General features: G+C 40.4%; 1 protein-coding gene across 2 annotated transcripts in view; it reads left to right on the forward strand.

Annotated features, from left to right (window-relative positions):
* The window catches only part of adkb (adenosine kinase b), a 173,325-nt gene that overhangs the window by 1,645 nt on the left and 149,880 nt on the right, over positions 1–21,800 (forward strand). Inside the window, exons 1-3 of one of the 2 annotated variants that reach the window (XM_074662949.1) lie at positions 4,328–4,444; positions 5,127–5,201; positions 5,298–5,351. In XM_074662949.1, coding sequence (XP_074519050.1) covers positions 4,431–4,444; positions 5,127–5,201; positions 5,298–5,351 — 143 coding nt within the window. In that variant the 5' untranslated portion in view covers positions 4,328–4,430. Of the gene's footprint in view, positions 1–4,327; positions 4,445–5,126; positions 5,202–5,297; positions 5,352–21,800 lie in introns of those variants that run through there. The other variant, XM_074662948.1, reaches the window with a different exon arrangement.

A 21,800-nucleotide genomic window follows, 5' to 3' on the forward strand; every position in this document is an offset into this window, starting at 1 on the left:
GCCGGTCAGTCAAGTGAGCTGAGCTGTGTCTCTGATTGGACAATCAAATGGGTTTAATATCTTTCAAACCGCAGAGTTAGAAAAAATTCACCCCCAGTACAGTGTGTGCTGATAGAGATATCAGTGTTTCCGACCCAAGCTGTTTTTTGAACCAGGCTGTAAATATGCTAATGCTGTAAAGGTCTTTTTTTGGCTTGATGTGTACCTGAATTCTCGTTTTTCTACAGCCAGACTCAAGTGGATCCTCGAAGAACAGCAACTTTTAGCACTTCCACATAGGCTTTATTTTTCTAAACCAGATGTTGCCCGTTGTAGTCAATCCATTGATTTGATCTTTAGATTGGCAGAAGATGAATCCATTACCCCGGGAGATTTTTTTCCCAATATTTAATTGTGACCCTTTTAGGGCAGGGGTGGCCAACCAATCATAGGCCAAGAGCCACAAAAATTACTGTGGTACTACAAAGAGCCACAAAAAAAAAAAAAAAAAAAAAATGTGGTCTTGCAAACGCACTTCCTCTTACACATAAACGAAATGACATAAAATGAAAATCAATACATTTCCAATTTTCAAAGTGAGATTTACTGTTTGTAAGTGTTTTTAAATTTGTACTTGGAGCCATGTCAAAGACAAATTCTTGTTTTTCCTGCAGAAGAGACAACATTCCATTGATCTATCTATCTATCTATCTATCTATCTATCTATCTATCTATCTATCTATCTATCTATCTATCTATCTATCTATCTATCTATCTATCTACGAACACATAAGCAACTGGGAGGAGCACATATAGAGAAAAGAAACTGAAACTTAAGTGTCAATCTCTTTACCCAAGTATTGATCAATACTGATCCCAGCGTTGGCAACAATATATCAGTTTTATGAGTGGATCAAAGAGCCGCACTCTGAAAGGCAAAGAGCCACATGCGGCTCACGAGGTTTGCCACCCGTGTTTTAGGTCCTACGTAGGAACCAGAATTGTTACCCTGAGAAAAGTATGGAAATGGGACAAAGAGATACTGATAAAATAAAATTCACATCATGCCTGAGCTGGAAACAAACTTCTCACAGAGATATTTTAGAAAGAAAAGGTTTATGTCATGATGACATTGGTAAGCCTCAGTGGAGTGATATAAAAGCAGTGCAGCAGGTAAAAGAGTCAGTTATAGAGATGTCTTAAAGCCGTAATCTGCCAGGTTCACACGTAAACTAGCAAATCATTGACGCTTTGTTACATGTGGCTGCTTCACTTTGAGGATCCCATTGTGCACACTGGCTTGTTGCCAATCAGGCAGGTATTACTGGGTCATTTAAATGGGTCAGTCATTGTTTGAGTTTGTGGAATAACACCTCAGCTGCTCCTTATGTGTCAAGGAAAAGATCTGGTTCCATGTTTTATCAGCTGCTGTTAATAAAGATATGACTCCTTTATGCTTGTCCCTCATTCAGAAATCCATATGAGTCTGTTTAAGGTGTTTGAATCAGATGTGAGGGTAATGTGTTCCCATTTGTAGGAAGCCAGTACCTGCAATTAGAGAAGTAAATTTCTCAGTTTTGTTGACATTCAGGGACTTTAAAGTTACTACACTACTACACAAAAACTGTTATGTATGATGCATGTTAACTCTGTCACCCGCTCTTTGTGGCTTGTGGTAAAAAAAAAAATGGACGTCATATTGCTCGGCTCACAGTGAGGCCGTTACAAAAACTGCTCCCCCTGGTGGCTGGCTGCAGTATAGGTAAAAAATTCTGTCTCTCCAGTCATTCCAGATGGGCTGCGGTCAAACTTGAAAAATTAATTCACCTGGTAGAATTGTTTCTCAAAGCCAACTGTTGTGGTGATTTGAGGATATTATTTGACTGCTTTGTATCGAAGTCCTCTTTTTTTTGAATTTCCATCAGTTATAAGAGGTTAAAAGTGAGACTTTATTGCATGTTTAACAATGACTGACAGCTGCCGTTTTTGTGTATTTTTTTTTAGGGGGAATTGTAAAATATGTCGAGAGGTAGAGTCAAGAAGAGATTATACTCTCGAAAGAAAAAAGAAAAAAATCTCTCATAGCCTCTGCTGCACAGATTCTGGCTGCACAACAGCTGCCAATGGCAGCGCCTGTGACGGGGGTATTTTGGCTTCATAACGATACAATGTTAATTGGCAGAGCCCCGCTGTCCACTCTGTCCACTGTCTATGGTTGTCAGTGTCATTATTTACTCTACTTACAGTTTTTCTCAGTGGCTTTGGGGCATTTCTCACATCAGAATTAAAATTCTCACTGGTAGTTTAACCTCCACAACGTTTAGTCATTCCTGCACATCATAGCAGCAGTTTCATATTCCTTTCAGCAAATTTTGGACATGTATCAATTAGATGTGTCCCAGTCCGATATTGATATCGGATATCAGTCCGATATCAGCAAAAAAACAAGTATCGGTATCATATCGGGATGCATCTAAAATCTCCGATATAAGCACTCCAATATAAGCAGCTTCTGTTACCCATTGGTTAATAATAAATGGGTCGGTTTTTCCTCATACCTACTGTTGCTGACTCCTGTTTTTGTTTGAATAATATCACTTAATCAAGCCTTTTCTAACATGACAGACTCACTACAAAATAAGTAATTAAAGTATGCATGTTTAATGCTGATATCATAGCGGATTTATATCAGTATCGGCCAATACTCAATGCTGCAGTATTGGTATCGTATCAGAAGTGAAAATGTAAGTAAGATATCGGGACATCCCTAGCATCAATTAGAAATGCTTGATCTAACTTTTCTAGTTCTGATATCAATACCTGGGCTTTGGTATCCACCAAAAAAACTACTTGTTCAATCTTTCTATCATTGTGTCACTTGTGCTCATCGAAAAAGCAGTTTCTCAAGAAGTTGCTAATTCTTCGGGACATCCATCATGGGTCTCACCATTCAACTTTTTCACTTGGTCTGGTTTTTAAAAAATGAACTAAAAATCACAAAAATTAGAAATACTAAAGAAACGTAATTTAAATCGAATCGACACCCCCCAAAATTGAATTGGTTGAAGTGTATATTCCCAGCCCTAACATTCAATGTTTTGTGCACAGTTACATCAGGAAATACAGGAATGCACCACTTTACTGTTGTTTTCAAATGGCAGTGCAAATACTGCATAGTGCTACCTCAAACATTTTCAGGTTATATCACCAAGATGTGACTGTCAGAATGAAAAAACGACAAAACCATTTGACCATCTCAGTCATAAACGGATGTCCGGACTTTTCATCATGATGACTCTGACACTTACATAAGGAATTACTATGAAGGAATGAACTGTGCATTTTGAACAGGTGACAAGCTTTTGCAGCTTATCAACTAGGTTTCACAGTTTGCACTAATTGTTCAGAGAAATGCTTAACTTTTGTGCAAATGTTAATAGTGCTGTAAGAAATGCACCAAAGCGAACTGGTGGCATGGAATTTACTACCAAACTTTTTAATTTCAGACAGAAACAGAAGTTGCTTCAACGAGAAATTGAAGATGTATTTGTTTACATATGGCTTACCTGAAAGATAATAATATGAACTATTTTTCACTAATGACATGATTTTTTTGCTGTAGTCTCAAAAGGTTAGAAGAGTTCTGTGGTTTGTCTCTTCTTTTTTGTTTTTTGTTTTCTTTTATAAACTTGTATCCTTGTATTGGTTAATTTCTGCAATCAAGTGGTGGATAATAGAGCTACTGTATGAGTGGACTGTGTGAATGTTGTGAGTGTAGTGTATGTAGGCATGCTTAAAGAGATGATATTTTTTGTTGAAAGTGTAATATGTGGACCCCAGGAAGAATAGCTACTGCATATTTGCTGTAACTAATGGTGGATCCTAAATAAATCAAATCAAATCAAATCAAAATGAGAAAAATAGATATGGGACCAGAATACATTATTTACATGTAATAAGTTAAATAAGGCAGGTCTAGGAACTCCCCACCTTTCCACATGCCTATGTGGAGCGAAGTGCATCAGTGACAATATGTCTGTAACAGCTCAAATTATGATCAGTAATATTTACATGCATCCATTATAACCATAGAATGTAGGTAAATGAATAGATAGATAAGTAAATAATGATTAAATTGTTTAAAGTATCCGGAACAGGTCTCTCAGGGGCCGTTTTATTACATTTTGTTGTTGATATAATCGTTTACAACAGGGTGTTCGTTTTTCCGATCATCATCAAACACAGCAACAACCCTTCACACCGATTGGGACACATGTAGCCAATCAGGACTCCCGAAACTAACTTAAAGCCGCCTCTGTCCTTCACCAACCAATCAGTGTCGCGCAAAGTGCAGCTGCAGTTCCTGAAATTTAAAAGCACATTGCTTTGACAGAGAGGAGGAAGCTAAAGAGCGTCCTGTTATCAGACTGTCCCGCTGAGATTCTGACACGATGCCAACCGCAAGGTAAGCTTTGAAGTGATGACACCCTCCAGTGTTTCCTCTGTGGAGGGCTCTGCTTCCGTCACGATGACTGTTGAGCTCACACACTGTGGCGTTAGTCTGCAGTGAGGTGATCAGAAACACTGGGAGAAGAGTGTTGTGTCAGATTTCTGGGCTGATGTGCAGTTTCACTGAATCTGGATCATCTTTATCCTTTGTGTTTAAGTCGAGTTGCTGCACAAGAAAGACACATGTTTCCTTCTTTCCTCATGTATGTGTGCTGAATGTTATGACAGTTGGGTAATGTGTTGAGAAGACAGTGTTGTGAAGACTAGACTTTGACCATCATCATATCTTGTTGCTGAAAATTTATGACAAAAGGGTCAAAAGTGGTAAAAGATGCTTTATCAGGAAAAAACAAACAGAACACAACTCCTGCTGTTTGAAATGTCAATTTTTTGAACTGTTTTGTTTCACATTTGAGGATTAATGTCTCTAAAAATCACAAAACACAAAATGCATTCTTGTTCCTTGGACGCATGTTGCCTGTTTGGACCGCTCATGTGAAAGCATGACTTCCTGTGATCAATTTAACAAATTAGAAACAGATGATTTCCCCAGTCGCAGCAGATTGTTTGTGCCCTCTGTCCATGCAGACCTGTGAGTGGGTGTTCTCAAAATACAATATGTTTCTGTCTCCTCACAGTGAAAACACACTCTTCGGGATGGGAAATCCCTTGCTTGACATTTCAGCTGTTGTGGACAAAGATTTCCTTGACAAGTAAGCCTACACGGCACATTTCTTCCCCCTCACGTCTTCACTCAACAGTCTGAGTTGATGATGCTCATTCTGCTCTTCTTTATATCTTTATTTCAGGTTTGGACTGAAGCCGAATGACCAGATCCTCGCTGAGGACAAGCACAAAGCCTTGTGAGTAAAAACTTTCACTTTGACACCACGTGCTGCTGTAGCAAAGTGTTAGAATCACGTGGAGCCATTCATACCCAGTACTACCATCTTGACACACAAGCTGCAGCGCTCAAAATAGCCGCGTTGTAAATCAGCTCTCTGTGGGAGCCCTGGGACTCAACACACCCACATTTTTCCAATATTGAATAAAAGCCAAACTGCACTTTAAGATTCTTCTGAACTGAAATCTGCTGATGGAAATAATCTTTCTGCAAATATATTCAAACTTCATGACATCAGAGTGGCACAAGGTTTGTTGTTATTTACACCGAGGAGGCTTTTGCTGAGCAGGCACACTCCTTTTTGAGCTCCTCCCTCCTTCACAGTGTCAGTGGATGCAGCAGTAATCCTATAGCCTTCCTCGAAAACGTGGTTGCATGTTTCTGAATGTTACACACACTTCTTTCAAATGAAACCAAAAGTATACACAAAAAATCAGGCTGTTATTAACAAGGACAGGACTGACTACACTGCCCTCTGTGCTCTGTTTGATGATGTACAGTTATTTTCTTTGAAAGCAGTGTTCACAGTAAGTTTGTTAAAGATTTATTTGAAGTTTCATGGTTTAAAGAGGGGATGTGATGCTTTCCTATATTTTAAATATTGATATTTTATAGCAATGCTTGATGGCCAAAACTGCACGCTAAATTTCTGCAAATTTTCAAACTGCTGCATTCTTAAATCTGAAAACGACAGTCTGTTCTAAAAACAGCACAAGATCTTCATGAGATCTTCATGAGACTTGCTGGGATGATGTGGTCATCTCATAACAAACTCCTAACTGGTTCATGCCACATTGAGAGGTGAGCCTAAAACACCATGTTATCCCATAGCTCATCCCCCAACAGGCCTCCAGAAGGCTGGCCAATCAGAGGGAAGGGGGTTAGTGGGGAGCCTTAAAGAGACAGTAGCTAAAAGAAATAATTTCAGACATAGGCTGAAATAAGGGCTTTCTTAACACCCGAGTGAGAAAAAGTTGGATGTTTCAAAATTATATCAAGCTTCTACTGGGGAACCAGTGAGACCACCTAATGCTGAAAAGATGCACAGTAGCCCCTCTCTACTTTTTTTTTTTTAAAGGATTTTTCTAAGAAAATTTTTAAGTAATTTAATTTAATTTTTTAAGGAAATTAATAAAAATACTTTTAATTAATTAATTAAGGAATTAAATTTTTACATTTTTTTTTTTTTTTTTTTACATTTTTTCAAGGAAAAAACTCCATGTATGTGTTGTGGTGCCTTACAAAGCAACTGAAAAAAACATGACAAACATGAAATATATTAAATAAGCAAAACTAACATAAGTGAGAGTACATCAGAGATCTCATTAAGTAATGTGGCTCTGCTGCTAGGATGGGTCCATGATCCTCCCTTATTCGTTCTGTGACTTGAGAGCTACTTCTTTTATGTAATATTCAGATTTCTCCTCACCTCTCCATCCTGTTACCAAAGACGCACAGGTCATAAAAATCAAAACTGAAACTGATATGTTACTCAAAATAATCTTGTCCAGTGATTCTCAAAGCAGGGGTCATGAAATGTCTCTCAAAATCAAAAACAATTCACGGCTGCGTGTTTCCTTTCCTTCCATGTTATCCTGAATGTGCAGACAAAAGTAGAGGTTAATTTTTTTTTTTTACAAACTAGGCAAAAAAATGTTTGATTTGTTTTCCAGATTCCTTGTTTTTCAGCTAAAAGACCCCTGAGGTGAGGAAGTCAGGGTGTTGATGGTATCAGTGTTAGCAGATACACTAGCTAACCAGAATTCGATTGATACCACACGTCAGTTTGGATTAACACTGGGCACTGATATCGATTCATGACGCATTATGTGCAGAGGAGCTGATACTGCACATAATGCGTCAGAGCTTCTCTGTCACTCACTCTCAGAGACATCTAATAATGACTCTTTTAAGTTCTTCAGTTTTGTGCTTTTTTTTTTTTTTACTGGGGGTCTAATTATTCTCTGGATCTCATTTTTCACACATCTCACCAATAAACTGTCTCTGCAGTCTGCTCCTCTGGAGTAGTTTGATTCCAGGTCACTTCCTCTTTGGCATCTCAGTGTTTATGAGGAGGGAGAATCTATCTTCTTTGAAGCCTTTAAAAAAAAGATTAAGTTAGACGGAGCAGCACAGCTTCTCAAAAACTATGTGGAGAAAGTGTGAAAGTTTATGGGGAAAAAAAACTTGATGGATTTAATTTCTACACACCTTATCATATTATAGTTGGGGGACATTGGTTAAAGGAGCTGTGAGGAGTTTTTAAGTGATGTTGAAAAAGTCTCCCTTCCAGATATATGCCTGATTGTAATCCACACTTTAAAATGAGATTATCAGCACCAATATGCAGGTTACAGGTTATTTTGAAATGCTACTTCTTAGCTTCAGGTTTGAGCAACACTGGATTGTTTTGATTAAGGCAGATCTGATTGCCTGATGGAGTTCTAGCAGTGAAACGTTGCAGAAAATATTTTTCTATTTGCAAAGATTGATGGTGTGCGGGTGTTAACCTTGGAATTGTTAGCAGACTCTCTAATAATATTTATTTTTGTTAATTGTATCACAAATAAAGGCTCAACAGGCTGCAGCTTTTACAAAAAATTAAACTGATTAAAACCAAACTAGACTAAAACAGAGCGTTTAAAAAAATGATTTAAATCTAAAATTGAACTGAACAGTGCTGTCTGCACTGAAAATACTACTGTAAAAGCTTTTTTTTAGGTGTATTTTGAAATTCAAAATGTATAAAATAAATATTTTTATTTTTAATTTTTAAGCACACATTACACAACAACCAATGCCTGCAAACATGCAGCTGCAGGTGTTGGCAACTGCTGAATGTAACTTTTAATTTAACTTAGTGACTTTTAAAATTGAGTTATCATTAGAATAACTAAGTTACTTTATTAAGGAGTGATCAGTAATTGGATTTATTTTCAAGGTAACTGTGGCAACAACACTCTTTATCATATACAATGACTAAATTTTTATCGTGTATATTTATATCTATTGGTGTTTCCAATTGTATCCAGTATGATTTGATATTTTCACATCTCATTAAATGCAAAATTCAGGCATGTACTAATAATTTATGTGTAATCTCATAGTTTGTGCCGCTGAGCCTGATGAGACTTTAAGTTAACAATGCTCTCAGCACACGTAGCAAAGCTAATCCGACAATGTTTAACACCAGAATTGACTCCTAATGTGCAATAGCATTATTTATTCATTAAAGATATACCTGTGCAAAAAAGGGAAAAAATCATGTGGAAAAAGTTCAGTTTTTGTCCCAAATTGATCACAGAGGATGATTCAGCCTTGGCAGTGGTTTCACTGATGTCTAATTTTAGGAGCTCGCGTGTTGGCTGAACTCTCCAAGACTCTAAGATATTATGGCGTCTTAGCTTCCGAGCAAATATCAGGAGAGCAGCTGTTAAGTCATAAAGCGCCAAAGCAATTCACGCCCAAAATAAAGACAGATCAGTGCATCAGACAGCCTGCACCTTACTATGGGCTACCTTGTCAGGTCTTGTTACCTCACAGAGGGATGCATGTGACCTTGGGTGGCAACAGCAGCAGCAGCAGCAGCACAAAGCAGCATCATCAGCACTGTTGTTCTCCTCCAGCACAAAGGCAGTGGTGTTATCTTTAGCCCCACAGACGCCGTTCCCTCCATTCTGCACAAGGTCAGGGCAGGATTAACATGCGGCTTTGGTGGTTTATTCCCAGCACAATGCATTTCAATACAAGTCCCCACCATCACCGCACACACCAGCATACACACCAGCATACTCCCAGCAGTCAATTTATATCAGAACGTACATGTGCTATCTATTCATCACACTGTCTGTTTGCTCGTCGCAGTTCAAACCGAGCGCAGAAATCTGTCAGGACACAAAGAGCGGGTCACTCACGTGGTCATTGGTCCGTAGAAGAGGAGAACTCCACTGAAGTGTTGTAACAAAAAAAACATCATTACTTAAAAGGCCACAGAAGACTTACAAGGCTAGTCGACTAACACTATTGTTGTGCTTCTGAATCCACGGAGTGTAACACGATTCATTTTTTCTCCCCATCACCCTGGTGGGAGAGAGATCATTGGATGCAGTGCACTGTGGCCATGCCTGAATTCAATTATCTAGTCACAGCAGAGCCCATATAATCCTGTTGTGGCTGAGAAATTGCCTGCTGTAGAAACCATCAACATCCCTGTTAGTACTGGCTTGGGACTCAATGTTTTTTTTTTCTAGGAATAAGCCTCAACTGTGACTTCTGATGCCTTTTCATTACGCCTCAAATGTTTTACAAGTCCAATTAATTCAAAGTTTTCCCTCTGACGGCCTAAAGTTTGTTTTCTCTGAGCTGGTGCTGGAGTAGTAAAACAACTGGTTGACCAACAGAAAGGAACTAGACCCTGAGTATTATACCACATCACAAGAATTGAACTTGTTTTCTGACGTGGCTGTTTAAGTGATACAACAGACATTTTTTACACACAAGTTTTGACCCTTGGAAATTATATATGAGGCTGAACACATACTGATGTTGCAGAAAAATAAATAAGACTTCCTTAATTTACAGCTTCATGTTTTTTATTTCTTCAAACCTGCTGTAAAAGAGGTTTAAGTAAAATGAACAATCTGAAACAGCTAAACTGCACTTTCACCATCATTTAACGACGTCCTGCATCATCAGTAAACTGAACATTTATTAAAATTTTTTTTAATTATTCTCGTCTTGTCTGAGCCATCCCGCACCCTCCGCTCTAAGAATGAGGTCTCATCATCCAGCAGACTGTGTAGATCATTTTCCAGTGATGTAGTGTGTCAGCGTATGTTAGTTTTAACTAGTCTGTGGTTTTGTGTTTACAGATTGTTTTCTTTGCTGATGTTTATTATTACTACTTTTACATATTAAGCACTTAAGTAAAGAGCAAATTTCTCTCAAGACATAAGGCGTATTGTATTCCATCTTATGCCTACACATACCATTCCAACATAATCTGACCTATTGTGTTGTTACTTAAGGCATTGACTGGTAAGCTGAGGGCTGTACGGTACTGTGAGGTGTCAAATTGTATTGTAAGGTGTTATTAGATACTGTAAGGTGTTGTATTGTGTCAGAAGATAGATAGAACTTAATTTGTCATTGCAACAAGTACAACAAAATTAGTGAGTATTGAGCATTGAGTGAGTAGTATTAGTAGTAGTATTAGTACGTATTGAGTATTGCGTGAGTAATAAGTATAATAAGTAGTCGTATTGTATTGTAAGGTGTCATATCATGTCAGTACCGTACCATAAGGTGTTGTGTTGTACTGTACACTATGGTCTTACATCAAGCAGAATGGTGTTGTCATATTATACTGTGTTGAACTGTTTTGTAATAATAGGTGTTGTGTTTTTTGCTATTATAAGATGTTGTGTTGTTCTGTAAGGTGTCTAGTTTTATTATAGGTTGTCATAGACCAACTTACTGTAAGGTGTTGTCGTTTTGTACTGCTTTGAGCTTTCATTTTGTCTTCAATTTTTAGCTTTTCGTTTCGTATTGCACAGAAAAGGATTGTAAGGTGTCATATTGCACCACTCTGTAAGGTGTCGTAGTGTACCATACTGCAAAGTATGTTTTATACCGTACTGTAAGGTGTCGTATTGCATCATATTATAAGATGCTGTAATGTACTGTACCATACTGTAAGGGATTGTATTGTACTGTACCATAAGGTGTAGTACTGTTTGTATTGTAAGGTGTTGTATTGTACCATGTTGTAAGGTATTGTGTGGAACCAAACTGTAAGGTTATGTACTGTATCATATTGTAAGGTGTTGTATTTTTACCATACTGTAAGGTGTTTTATTGTATCGTATTGTAAGGTGTTGTATTGTACCGTACTGAAAGGTGTTGTGTTGTACCGTACTGTAAGGTGTTGTACCATCTGTAAGGTGTAACGTGGTAATGTATCATACCTAACCATTTCATTGCACCACATTACATAGAGTTATACTGCATTGTGCTGCTTTGTATTGCATGTGTTGTGCATCCCTTTCTATTGCATCAAATTGTCTGTACGGTGATTCAGACTATTGTGCAGTAACATATGATACTGCATTATACTGAATTATTTTAGTCTGTTTTAAATCATTTTGCATCACATCCCACAATATTGTACCCCTGTTTATTTTGCAGGTCTGATAGTTTGGAAACCCTTGTTTCAGATTTCATAGCTTAGTAATGAGTTTAATGTTTAAACAGAAGAACACAGTCAGCTCCTCATGAAAACAGTCTTTGCAGCTCTTGTGTAAACTGGTGGAGTAACTTCTCAGCTCAGAAAAACATCCTCCTGGGTGTTCTGGTTGCCTTGTGGTTAAGGCACATTCCGTATAACCGCAACACTCTCTTCATTACTGCCCTGTTGTTCTAATACAAACTGTTCTTTCTCCACATGTTCCCCGTCTGTATCTACACGTCCTAATGTCGAATAAAGGCGACATGCTAAGAAATAAGATTACATCTCAATATAATGCTGTGCAATCTCAAACACAGCTGGAATAATACACACACTACTTCTTCAAAGTACTTAAGACATGATGTACAGTGCGGTGGTTAGTGAGTCCTGTTGCTGTACGCTCCTGCACTGCTTTTGTTGGGACGATGTTTCTGTGGTGGTTTTTGAAGCTGAGGGTTGTTTTCAGTGCATGTTGGTTTCTCAGAGGATCCCTTGAGTGTTTTGAAACCGGGGTAAGAGAGGAAACTGACTAACCAAAGCAATGTGTTCCACTTCCTCTTTGCTTGCTCAGACACATGTTGTCGAACAATTCAGCGGGAGACGTTGAATATGATGCTGGAGGTTTTGTCTGTGCTGCTGCTGTTTTATTTTTGTGAATTTTTATTTCAAGACTTAAAATGAAACAGAAAAATTGAACTCAGATTCTCTTTTAACTTGTGAATCAAGTGTAGTTTATGTTTTATTATCGCAGGCTTTGGAGGATTCTGTGTTGACATTTTTTTACCCTCTGTGGTAAATTTCTTTGCTGTAAATTGATCTGCAGCACTGCTAAATGTACCTTTCATGTCCAGCAGGGGGCATCAGTCGCCTGCTGTTTGAACTCCAAAGAAGTCTCCATAGGAAACAACATGTCAACATAATGAAAACACGCCTCTTTCTGCAGGAGATTATAATGTGGGCAAATAGAGGTTTTATTTCAGGATAACCAGGCATTACAGGTTGTTTAGCTCACACTCCGTTTGACATCAGCGCACCCACCCAAACCCTCTTGGGCTTGTTAACCGTATCATATTAGAGCTAATGATTATTGGTGTGTCAAATGGGTGAGTCATTGTTGCACTGAGTGTATTGTCACCTCTGAGGGGGAGGGAAAAAAAGATCAGCCAGCTCCCGAATATTAGTCCTGTTCAAACATTTGTTTTATGACTCCCTCCGTCCGATGATAATTAATTGTTTACTTTCTCATCTCTGGATGATGGCGTGACTCTTTTCAGAGGTTGTTTGCTCACAGCAATTAAGTTCATCAGTGCTCATCCTCCCTCCTCCTCCTCCTCCTCCTCCTCTCCCTCCACCCCCCCTTCCTTTTCTCTCTTTCTGTGTGCTAAATGCAGATTAGCAGCGTCACAATCGCATCCAGAATGAGAGTAAACTCCTCATTATGCCGTGTGACCCTCTGCTGCATGAATAATTCAGGGCTGCAGCGTTAGTGGCTGGCTGTTATTAGCATTCCGGATGGCGAAGGGGAAAGAGGGAGTGGGAGGGTGGGAGGCTCGTATCACTGACAGGGCTGACTCAGGGGGATCAGCCCTGGATTGAGACACACATCACACACACATCATCACACGACACAGGAGATCAGTGGAGGTGCCTCTCCACTCACACACCCCGCTGTCTGTGTACATCTTACACACCCCTGCTGCTGCCGTGCAGCTCAATCTGCTTACTGGGAGGAAAACAACAAAGGCCCCTCTCACTGAGTACATGCTAAACACTCTGGCTCCTGGGTGTGTGTGTGTGTGTGTGAAATAGTTTCTGCTCTGTAAACACACTTGACTCTACGCCTCTATCTCTCTTTTTTTATTTTTTATTTTTATTTTTTTTAATACATAACAAGTGAATGTGAGTGCTACAAACCCCCAGTGGAGCCGTCTCCCCCTCCTTGGTGTTTTTAATATGTGTGTGTGTGCTCACATGCAAGCATGCGTGCAGAAGCTGCATGTGCTTGCCATGGTGCCACTTCACTGGATGCACTCATGCTTGACTGAGTGTGTAGACACATTACAACCCCCCCCCTCTTTTTTTCACATCCCAGCTCCCTTGTCTGTTGCTGAGGCTGAGTGCTGTACTACAGTACTTAAACTCACCTCAGCCAGCCCGCTGGGGGGGTCAGAACATCCGGCTCCTTGCTGCGGAGGGCAAAGGTCACGGGCCTGCATCCATCGACCAGCCTCTGAGCCACAGAGGGAGAAAGAGCGCGCAGAGATTAATGGCACTCAGCCGGTAATTGAGACATCAGAAACATGCTCAGCCGTCAAAACGTGCCGCTCTTGATGTTTTATTGATATGCACGAATCTGACGATTTGGGGCGCTTGCATAAATGTGATGCACTCACCCTCGCTGCGCTCGTCTGTAAGGAATGTGAACAGACACCTTTTGAATTATGAAGCAAGAAAACTTTCGCCTCACTTCTAATTCTGCTTTTGTTTTCTGATCAAATAGGTTAACACGCTGTGATTTAAAGCCTTTAAAGCCTGCATGCTGCATCATGAGGGGTGGCTGATGCAATCATAATTAAAGCTCCGAGCTGCAAACGCCTCCCCTCTTGTTGACGGTGGCTGCCAGCAGGTGGTGCAAGAAGGAAACATCACAAGTCAAAGGGAGTGTAACAAACATAATCCACATCTTTTTCTCTGGTTCTGTGCATGTGGGCGTCCTCCCCTCTCCTCTCCCCTCCTCTGCTTTCCTCTCCCTCCGACTCCCCCCTTCCTTAAAAGAGCGTTTTATAATTAAAATGTGGGCGTCTCAGCCAGCACATACAGCATGTTCAGTTCAGAAAAGCATGCTCAGGGCTATTTTTAGTCATCTTTGATCCCCCAGCAGCCACACAGGAAGAGCCACTGATGGCAGCAGCTGTTCTCCATGTAGGCTAGTTAGTGTACTATCTGTGCTGATCATGTCTCCACACCTAGCCTGTGCGGGGGTAGAGATGGGAGGCCTGGACTGGTGAGGCAGCAACACTCCCTGTGTGTTTAAAGTTCACACTGGGCCATATGGTCCCCGCAGTAGGGGGTGTTGGTGGAATTATTCACATGGAGCGCTCTGAATCACCAAGATCCTGGTATCAACCTCCAAGATAAGGAGGATGTCTCAAAGGCTTTGTGCTCGGGCTTCAAATCTCAATCCTCAAGAGAACACCAGAAGCCCCGTCCTTGCTTACACACTCCCATCTTCCCACTCTCTCCCTCGATGTGTCCCTCTTTCATGTCCTCTCTCAGACGCGCACACTTGCTCTCCTCTCTTTTCCACACAGTGCAGTGTGACAAACAACGCCACCCTCTGCAGCGCCAAGCCAAAAACCTGTGACATTTCAGTGGAATAATAAGAAGTCAAACTCCATCCATGACCAGATTTCGCCCTCGTCGCCTGATCCTTGAGTGCAGACTAATTAAGCCCAAACAGCAGCTCCACAATCAGGCTTCTGCTGCTGCTGCTGGATTATTAGAGGGATGCACGTTTGTTGTCTCCGGATTCTAATGCAATTACTCACCCATTATGACTATGTAATTGTGCAGTCATTAATTGCGCATCCAGTCTAAAATGCAAAAAAAAAGGGAGAGCTTATGAGTTGTAGCTTCTTCCACAGCAGGAGTCTGCAGCCTTTACTTTCATTGGAGCTAATTTGCCTCAGCTCACCTGGATTAAAATCATTCAGGAGCCACAAAATCTACTTTATCTTCACAATAAAGACTAAAAAGTGAATAAAATCTGATACATATCTTAATTTATTATTATTATTATTTTAAATTGTACATGTGATTTTTAATTTTTTTATTACCAATAAATTTGCAAAAAATTCATCATTTTTGAAAAAATAAAAATAGTTGGATTTGGCATCAATTTTTGATGTTAGCTAATTTCTTGCCATATATCAAGGATGTATGTAAAGCTGGCACATTGGCAGTGAATTAAACAGGAGAAGGTAAAGGAGGTGATGCATATTTAGTTAAAAAAAATGTAAGCCCAAGATATTATTTGCTGTCAGTGTCTCTAATCATGAATCCCCCCTGGAAGAAAAATAAAAATTCTTTATTTCGATAAAATTTTTTAGAAGCTACAAGGAGCCACATGAGGCGCCAGAGCCACAGGTTGGAGACCCTTGGTCTACACCAATAGGTGACTCTTGGAGGCGGTATGTCTAAGGGATTAAGACACCTGTACTATGACAGCGATATCGTTCCCTTTTGTGCGAATCAACATTCATCCCTCGACGAGCTGTGTTCACCGATGTCAGAGGACGCCGACAAGGCCTCGCCGGCTTGTTTGAATCATGCCTCATTTGTGTTCGCTACTTTTATTTGCCTCATTCTTTGCCATCTATTCCCATCCTCTGCCCTAATGTTCCTCTGATAAGAATGTCCTATTCATTCGCCGTTCTTCACCAGTTGCTGCACGGAGAGAGGAGTAGAGAGAAAGACTCCGGCGTTGAATGAAAAGCACATCTATTTCTGAAGGGAGGGAGCAACGGTAGGAGATAATTATTGATTTGAAATAAGAAAAGATAAGACTCAACCTTGAGCAGCCCCGGCGATAGCGCACAGAACAGAATAATTAATGGGCCTGTCTTGTGTCGGGACAAGCTTTCACACTGAGACGGGCGTATTGATTTTAAACAGATAAACTGCGTAACCCTTTGTGAAGGGTTTGACAAACAATTTAATTGGGGGGAAAAAACAACAATATTCCTCACCCTTTTCCATCTCGCTTTCATCACATCCCCGAGCTATTTTTCCTCCGCCTGACCTATGGAAACAATTACTGTGCATCAGGCCTTGTACTGCCTCCAGACTACCAAGGAAGGCTGCTTGTAGGATGCACACGCTGATTGGGGAATCTAATCAATGCTGGAACCTGTCTCCACTCCAGATGCCTGCATGAAGCTGGGATCACTAAAGCCTTTTTAGCTGCTCCTGTCAAAGCCGGAGAGAGATGGATCTGCCTGTTTAAACGTACCTGCCTGCTCCAGCTGAAGAAGAGATAATTTACTGTTCCCGTAGAAGCCTCCTCCTTCCTAATCCCCAAAGGAGAGGCGCAAAGAGGACCCCCAGTCCCCTCGCTCCCTTCGCCGTGCCCTCCCGTGATTAGCGATAGGCGCTGTTTGATCATGTTTCCCTGCCTGTCCTCGTGATTTGTAAGCTGTTTAAACGTGAACGAGGCAATTAAATAAGGACGAACTGAGGAGAGCTGGTGCCGAGGCGATCATTAGCAATGAATTACCCCGGTGTGCACTCAAACACTCGGGAGGACTTTCACGCCGACCACTCCCGAGGATCCAGATCCAATCTAGCCATTGATTAACAGAGACTTGTTCTTCCTGTGAAATCACTCGACGGGGATTTTAGGGCACTCATCCGGTCTTATCGAGATAGGCTAACATCAAAGGCGAATGAAGAGGGATTGGGTAAATGGGCTCGCCTTGCCCTCCATGTAAGAGACTTAAGAGGAGCAAATCTTGAATTATTGCCTCATGTAAATAATCTACTTGGAGGTTTTTTGGGTGGGTAGGGGGACTCATGAGTCACTTGGGGCAGAGAACACTCATCGTGCTTTGGAGGCTCTCACATTTCCCTTGATGGGAAACAACGGCGGGGGGGCTCCATTCTCAGGAATGTAAACAACACCATGTTCCCGACTTGTGTGATCTGCCCTCACACAATTTGAACGTGTTAAGCTCGGAAGATGAGGAGGTATTCATTTTGTTGAGGACTCTCAATATCCCCTGAACACAGATATTCCATTCAGTGGCCTAATTCCACTAATTTGATATAAGCTGTAAAATAACAGCACCAATTAGTCTTAAATTGGAAGGTATGAAATTGAAAAATAGCACCCTGCCTGTAGTCAGAGTGGTATTTAAGCAGAGTGTCAGGGGCAGTGGGTGTTATATAACGCAGGCTGTCTATACGTCTGTGGAATGCATGGCATAGTTGGAATTGCTGTACCGTTGAACAACACCGGCAGGTTTTTAAAAGCCGGGGTTACTGGCTGAGGACATTTTGTTCAAAACAATTTCTTTTTCTCTGCTCCCTCCCATCACCGTGTGAGCTCAGACCGCAGTAGATGGAATGGGATTTTCTCTTCCTAAATGGCCAAGGGGGCCGTTTACGGTGTCACTACTATGGGATCACATGATGTTTGAGGGTGTAAAGGTCTCGAGGCAGCTGCTCCTTTTCGGATGGGATTTTCGAGGCATCCAAGAGCAGGGCCCCATGCTGTCTGCCCTGAAAGGTGGAGCAAATACTTCTAGGAAGAAAAAAAGGCTGAAATCCTCTGAAGCTGTGTGTCTATTTGAAATAGGTTCTGGAGTCCCTCTGCTGCCTTCATGTTATAAACACCCACAGTGCTCAAATTCTTCCTTTGTCAAGGAGTCATAACAGGTGTCTCAGGAAGGATTTTTTTTTCCCCGGTTAGCATATTTTCCACTTGCATGGAAAGTTTTTTTCTTTATTAGGAACATTCTGCCCTGGGTAGACCCCTCGCCTTGAGACATGATATGCAGACTTTCTTTGAAGCAGTAAAGGTTACTTTCACACTCGCTCAAAAATCGGCCATGCCTGGTTAAACCAGGTTGTGCTGAAGTATTGAACACCTCTGGCTGACACATGTTGGTAAGCCAGGATGCACTTTGCATACATATTACTCCAGTCTTGGGGTGAATTTATGCAATAGATGTGACATATTACGGGGGTTCAACTTTCAACTTTGAAACATCCAAGTTTGCTCAAGCAAAGTTAGCAACCTTTGACCTCTCCTGGAACATTTTTCAATCCCCAACAAGGAATGCAGCGACGCTGTGACGCAGAGCCCTCTCATAACTGGAACCATCCCCTCTGAATACACTCAGGCATTCTCTCAGGGACCCCGTCTTACAGTCAATTTAAGGTGGAATTACACGTAACACCAGTGGGAATGGTATGATGCACCTTGAACTATTTACCATGTCATTGGATTTCTTTCCCTGATGTAAATACGCTTACAAATGGGCAGTCTTCAATTTACGTTTGAAAGAAAGAGCCAAGGCCTTCTTAATGCGGCGTATCAACTTGACTGCAGCTAGGTCAATTTCCTTAGCAGGGTGGACACGTTTATATAGCCACTCCCCTGGGAGGCTGTTTGTATGAACGATGTGGAGAATACACATTATTCATGTTCTCAGCTCCCCAGATAAAGACTCTATCTGGCAGCGTAGCCCAGCTTTGCATCATGTTACGCCTAAGCATTAAAGCTATTGATGTTTGAAATGGCAGTATGATGGGAAAAATGCAAAAATGACAGAACTGCTTTCAGTAGTAAACTACTCTGCACCCAAGGGTGTTTTCCTGAGGTTTATGTTTGAAAAACGCAGCAGTTGTTTACTCCCCGTTCCCTAATGTCATGTCTGTTTTCTTTACTCATTGTGTTGAGTTTTTTACAGCCGATTCTACACTTTGCTGTATGGTTTATACATCAAACATTCAATCAGCTGCAGCCTCTCACTAAGCAACTCATCTGGCTGTGGGGTTTTCTACACAAGTATGTTTGAAACTTGATTTTGTTATTGCTTTAAAACATCCCCTATAGGATACAACATACCTATCTTTGAGAAAATGAAGGTCACTAGTTTCTTTCATGCAGTTTATGTTCCTTAGAAATCCTTTTCTTTGCTCACATTGCCTCAGAACTCTTTGGGTAACCGGACAACGTTCCTATTTTGCTTTTATCGAGCCGACTTTTTGACCCCAACTGCCTCTTTACAGCTCTAACTGGTCAAGTATCCCATATAAAAGCACAAATAATCCGGCGTTCACTTGCTCTTTTTCCTTCTTTTCTTCTCTTTGTGAACAGTTCATATAAACAGCATGCAGCCAGAAAAGCAGAGCTGAAGGATGGATCAGGAATGTATGCCACTTAAAACTTCATTTATCACAGAGTGCAGCCAACATCTTTCCAGCAAACACTAAAATACACACACAAAAAACACTCGATGAGTTCACTCAGAAAATTTCAACATGGCGTTAAGTTCCTCAACAAGATTAGAAATAATTGTTTGGAAAAATAAATTGAAGGAGGATGAGCTCTAACTCTTTAAGATGACAATTTTCCCTGATTAGCATGCAGGACATTGGTTGACTGGCATGTAAAGACGTACGTTTGAGTCTCCAGCCATCCATCTTTCTCCACTTTTTGGGGTCCAGGTTGCGGGGTCAGCAATGTCATCAGTGAAGACTAGTGACCTCTATCCTTGGTCACTTCCACCAGCTCCTCTGGGGGGATACTGAGGCGTTCCCAGGCCAGACAAGAGATATAATCTACTCTACTCTAATCTACTAATATCTCTACTCCGAGCCCCTCCTGGATGTCTTGGCCCTGAGTCCTATCTCTAAGGCAGAGCCTAGACACCCTACAGAGAAAGATCATTTCAGCGGCTTGTATCCGCGATCCTGTCCTTTCAGTCACTACCCACAGCTTGTGGCCACAGGTGAGGGTTGGAACATAGATTGACCTGTAAATTGAGAGCTTTGCTTTCTGGCTCAACTCTCTTTACCACAACGGACTAGTAGCGTCCGTATCACTACTGATGTTGTCCCTCACTCATAAACAAGACCCTGAGATACTTAAACTCCTCCGCTTTGGGCAAAGAACCTTTCCCGACCTGGAGTGGACAGTCAACCCTTTTCTGGCCGAGAACCAGGGCCTCAGAATTAGAGGTGCTGATCTTCATCCAGGCTGTTACACACTTGGCTGCAAACCGGCACAGTGCAAGCTGGGGGTCAGTGTTCGATAAGGCCAATTGGACCACATCGTCTGCAAAGAGCAGAGATGGGATCCTGAGACCCCCAAACTTGACTCCCTCTTCTGCTTATCCACGCTTAGAAAATCAATAAAAGGATTGGTGATGATTGGTGATGGTTTAGGTGTGGGTTTGGAAAAAGGATTACGATGAGTAAAAAAAAAGGCTTAAATTTGCTACACATCATACTTCAAAGACTATTGAAATAGTTTGTAATACACATATCATGCCAAGCATCTCAGTGTTTAGAAAAGAGCTGTATAAGTCCTACCAATTATTATTAGTTGCAGAATTAATAATTTGTCTGTTTCAATAGCTAACATAAAGTCAGTTAGTGAAAAAGTGAGCTAAATGCTAGATGAACAGTGGCAGTTTCAAGCTAAAAGTTATAAATGAATTTTAGCTTTAGAAAGCTAAAGTAAGGATGAATGGCTGAATTAGCAGAAAGTCAGAGAAACATTGGTTAAATAGCCAAAATGCTAGATTTAGTTTCAAATGATAGCTTAATTAGCCAATATACTGGAAGAGCTGTTGAAATAATTTGCTCATAGTTATAAATAGATTAATTGAATAGTTAGCTAATTATTTCACTTCATTTTTGTGAATTTATCAAAAAGTGATACATGAACAGATGAATGATTGACACAGTCTATGAAGATAAATAGATAAATGGTTATCTAAAATAATGAATTGATTGCAGATAGAGCTAAAAGTATGAGATCAGCTAGCTTAACAATCAAATTTAATGTTATGCCTTAAGTGTTAACGGATAACGTATATTGCTAATGTTAGCATCTTAAGCAGACAGTAAAGCATATTGATACTCATACTTTTAAGGGTTAATATGCACAAAATTATGTGTATTGCGCAAGTTAGCAAGTTGCTAATGAACATTAGTTATTTATGTATGCATCATTCTTTCATTTTAGTTTGGCCTGTAGCATGCTGAAATGCTAACATATGCTACATTTATGAAGTTGGAATGTTAACTTTACAGGTCATAAAAGTGAACCATAAAGAGTTTTGTTATTTTTTCATATTTATCTTATAATGCTAACATTAGCATTTTATTCTACTTGGTTATCCAGGATGAAATTATGACTCAGGGCCTTGAAAATTATGAGCTCATGAAATGTGGAATGTTTTTGTTTTTTTTTTCTTTTCAAATTGATATTGCTGGATAACAGCACCATTTAACTGTTCCCATCCAAGCTCTTCTAATGGAATTTGTTTGAAAATGATTTGTAGTGCTAATGATTTTGTCTCCGTCCTCCCACACATTTTGTAATGTGTCAAATTTTAAGAAACCTGTTGCCTGCCTGTTTAATTGGTGCTTGTATCTAGTGTTTAGCCT

Source organism: Halichoeres trimaculatus, unplaced genomic scaffold (assembly GCF_033239565.1).
Source record: "Halichoeres trimaculatus isolate MK-OKI-2021-1 unplaced genomic scaffold, fHalTri1.1 fHalTri1_scaffold_23, whole genome shotgun sequence".
Classification (NCBI taxonomy): domain Eukaryota; kingdom Metazoa; phylum Chordata; class Actinopteri; order Labriformes; family Labridae; genus Halichoeres; species Halichoeres trimaculatus.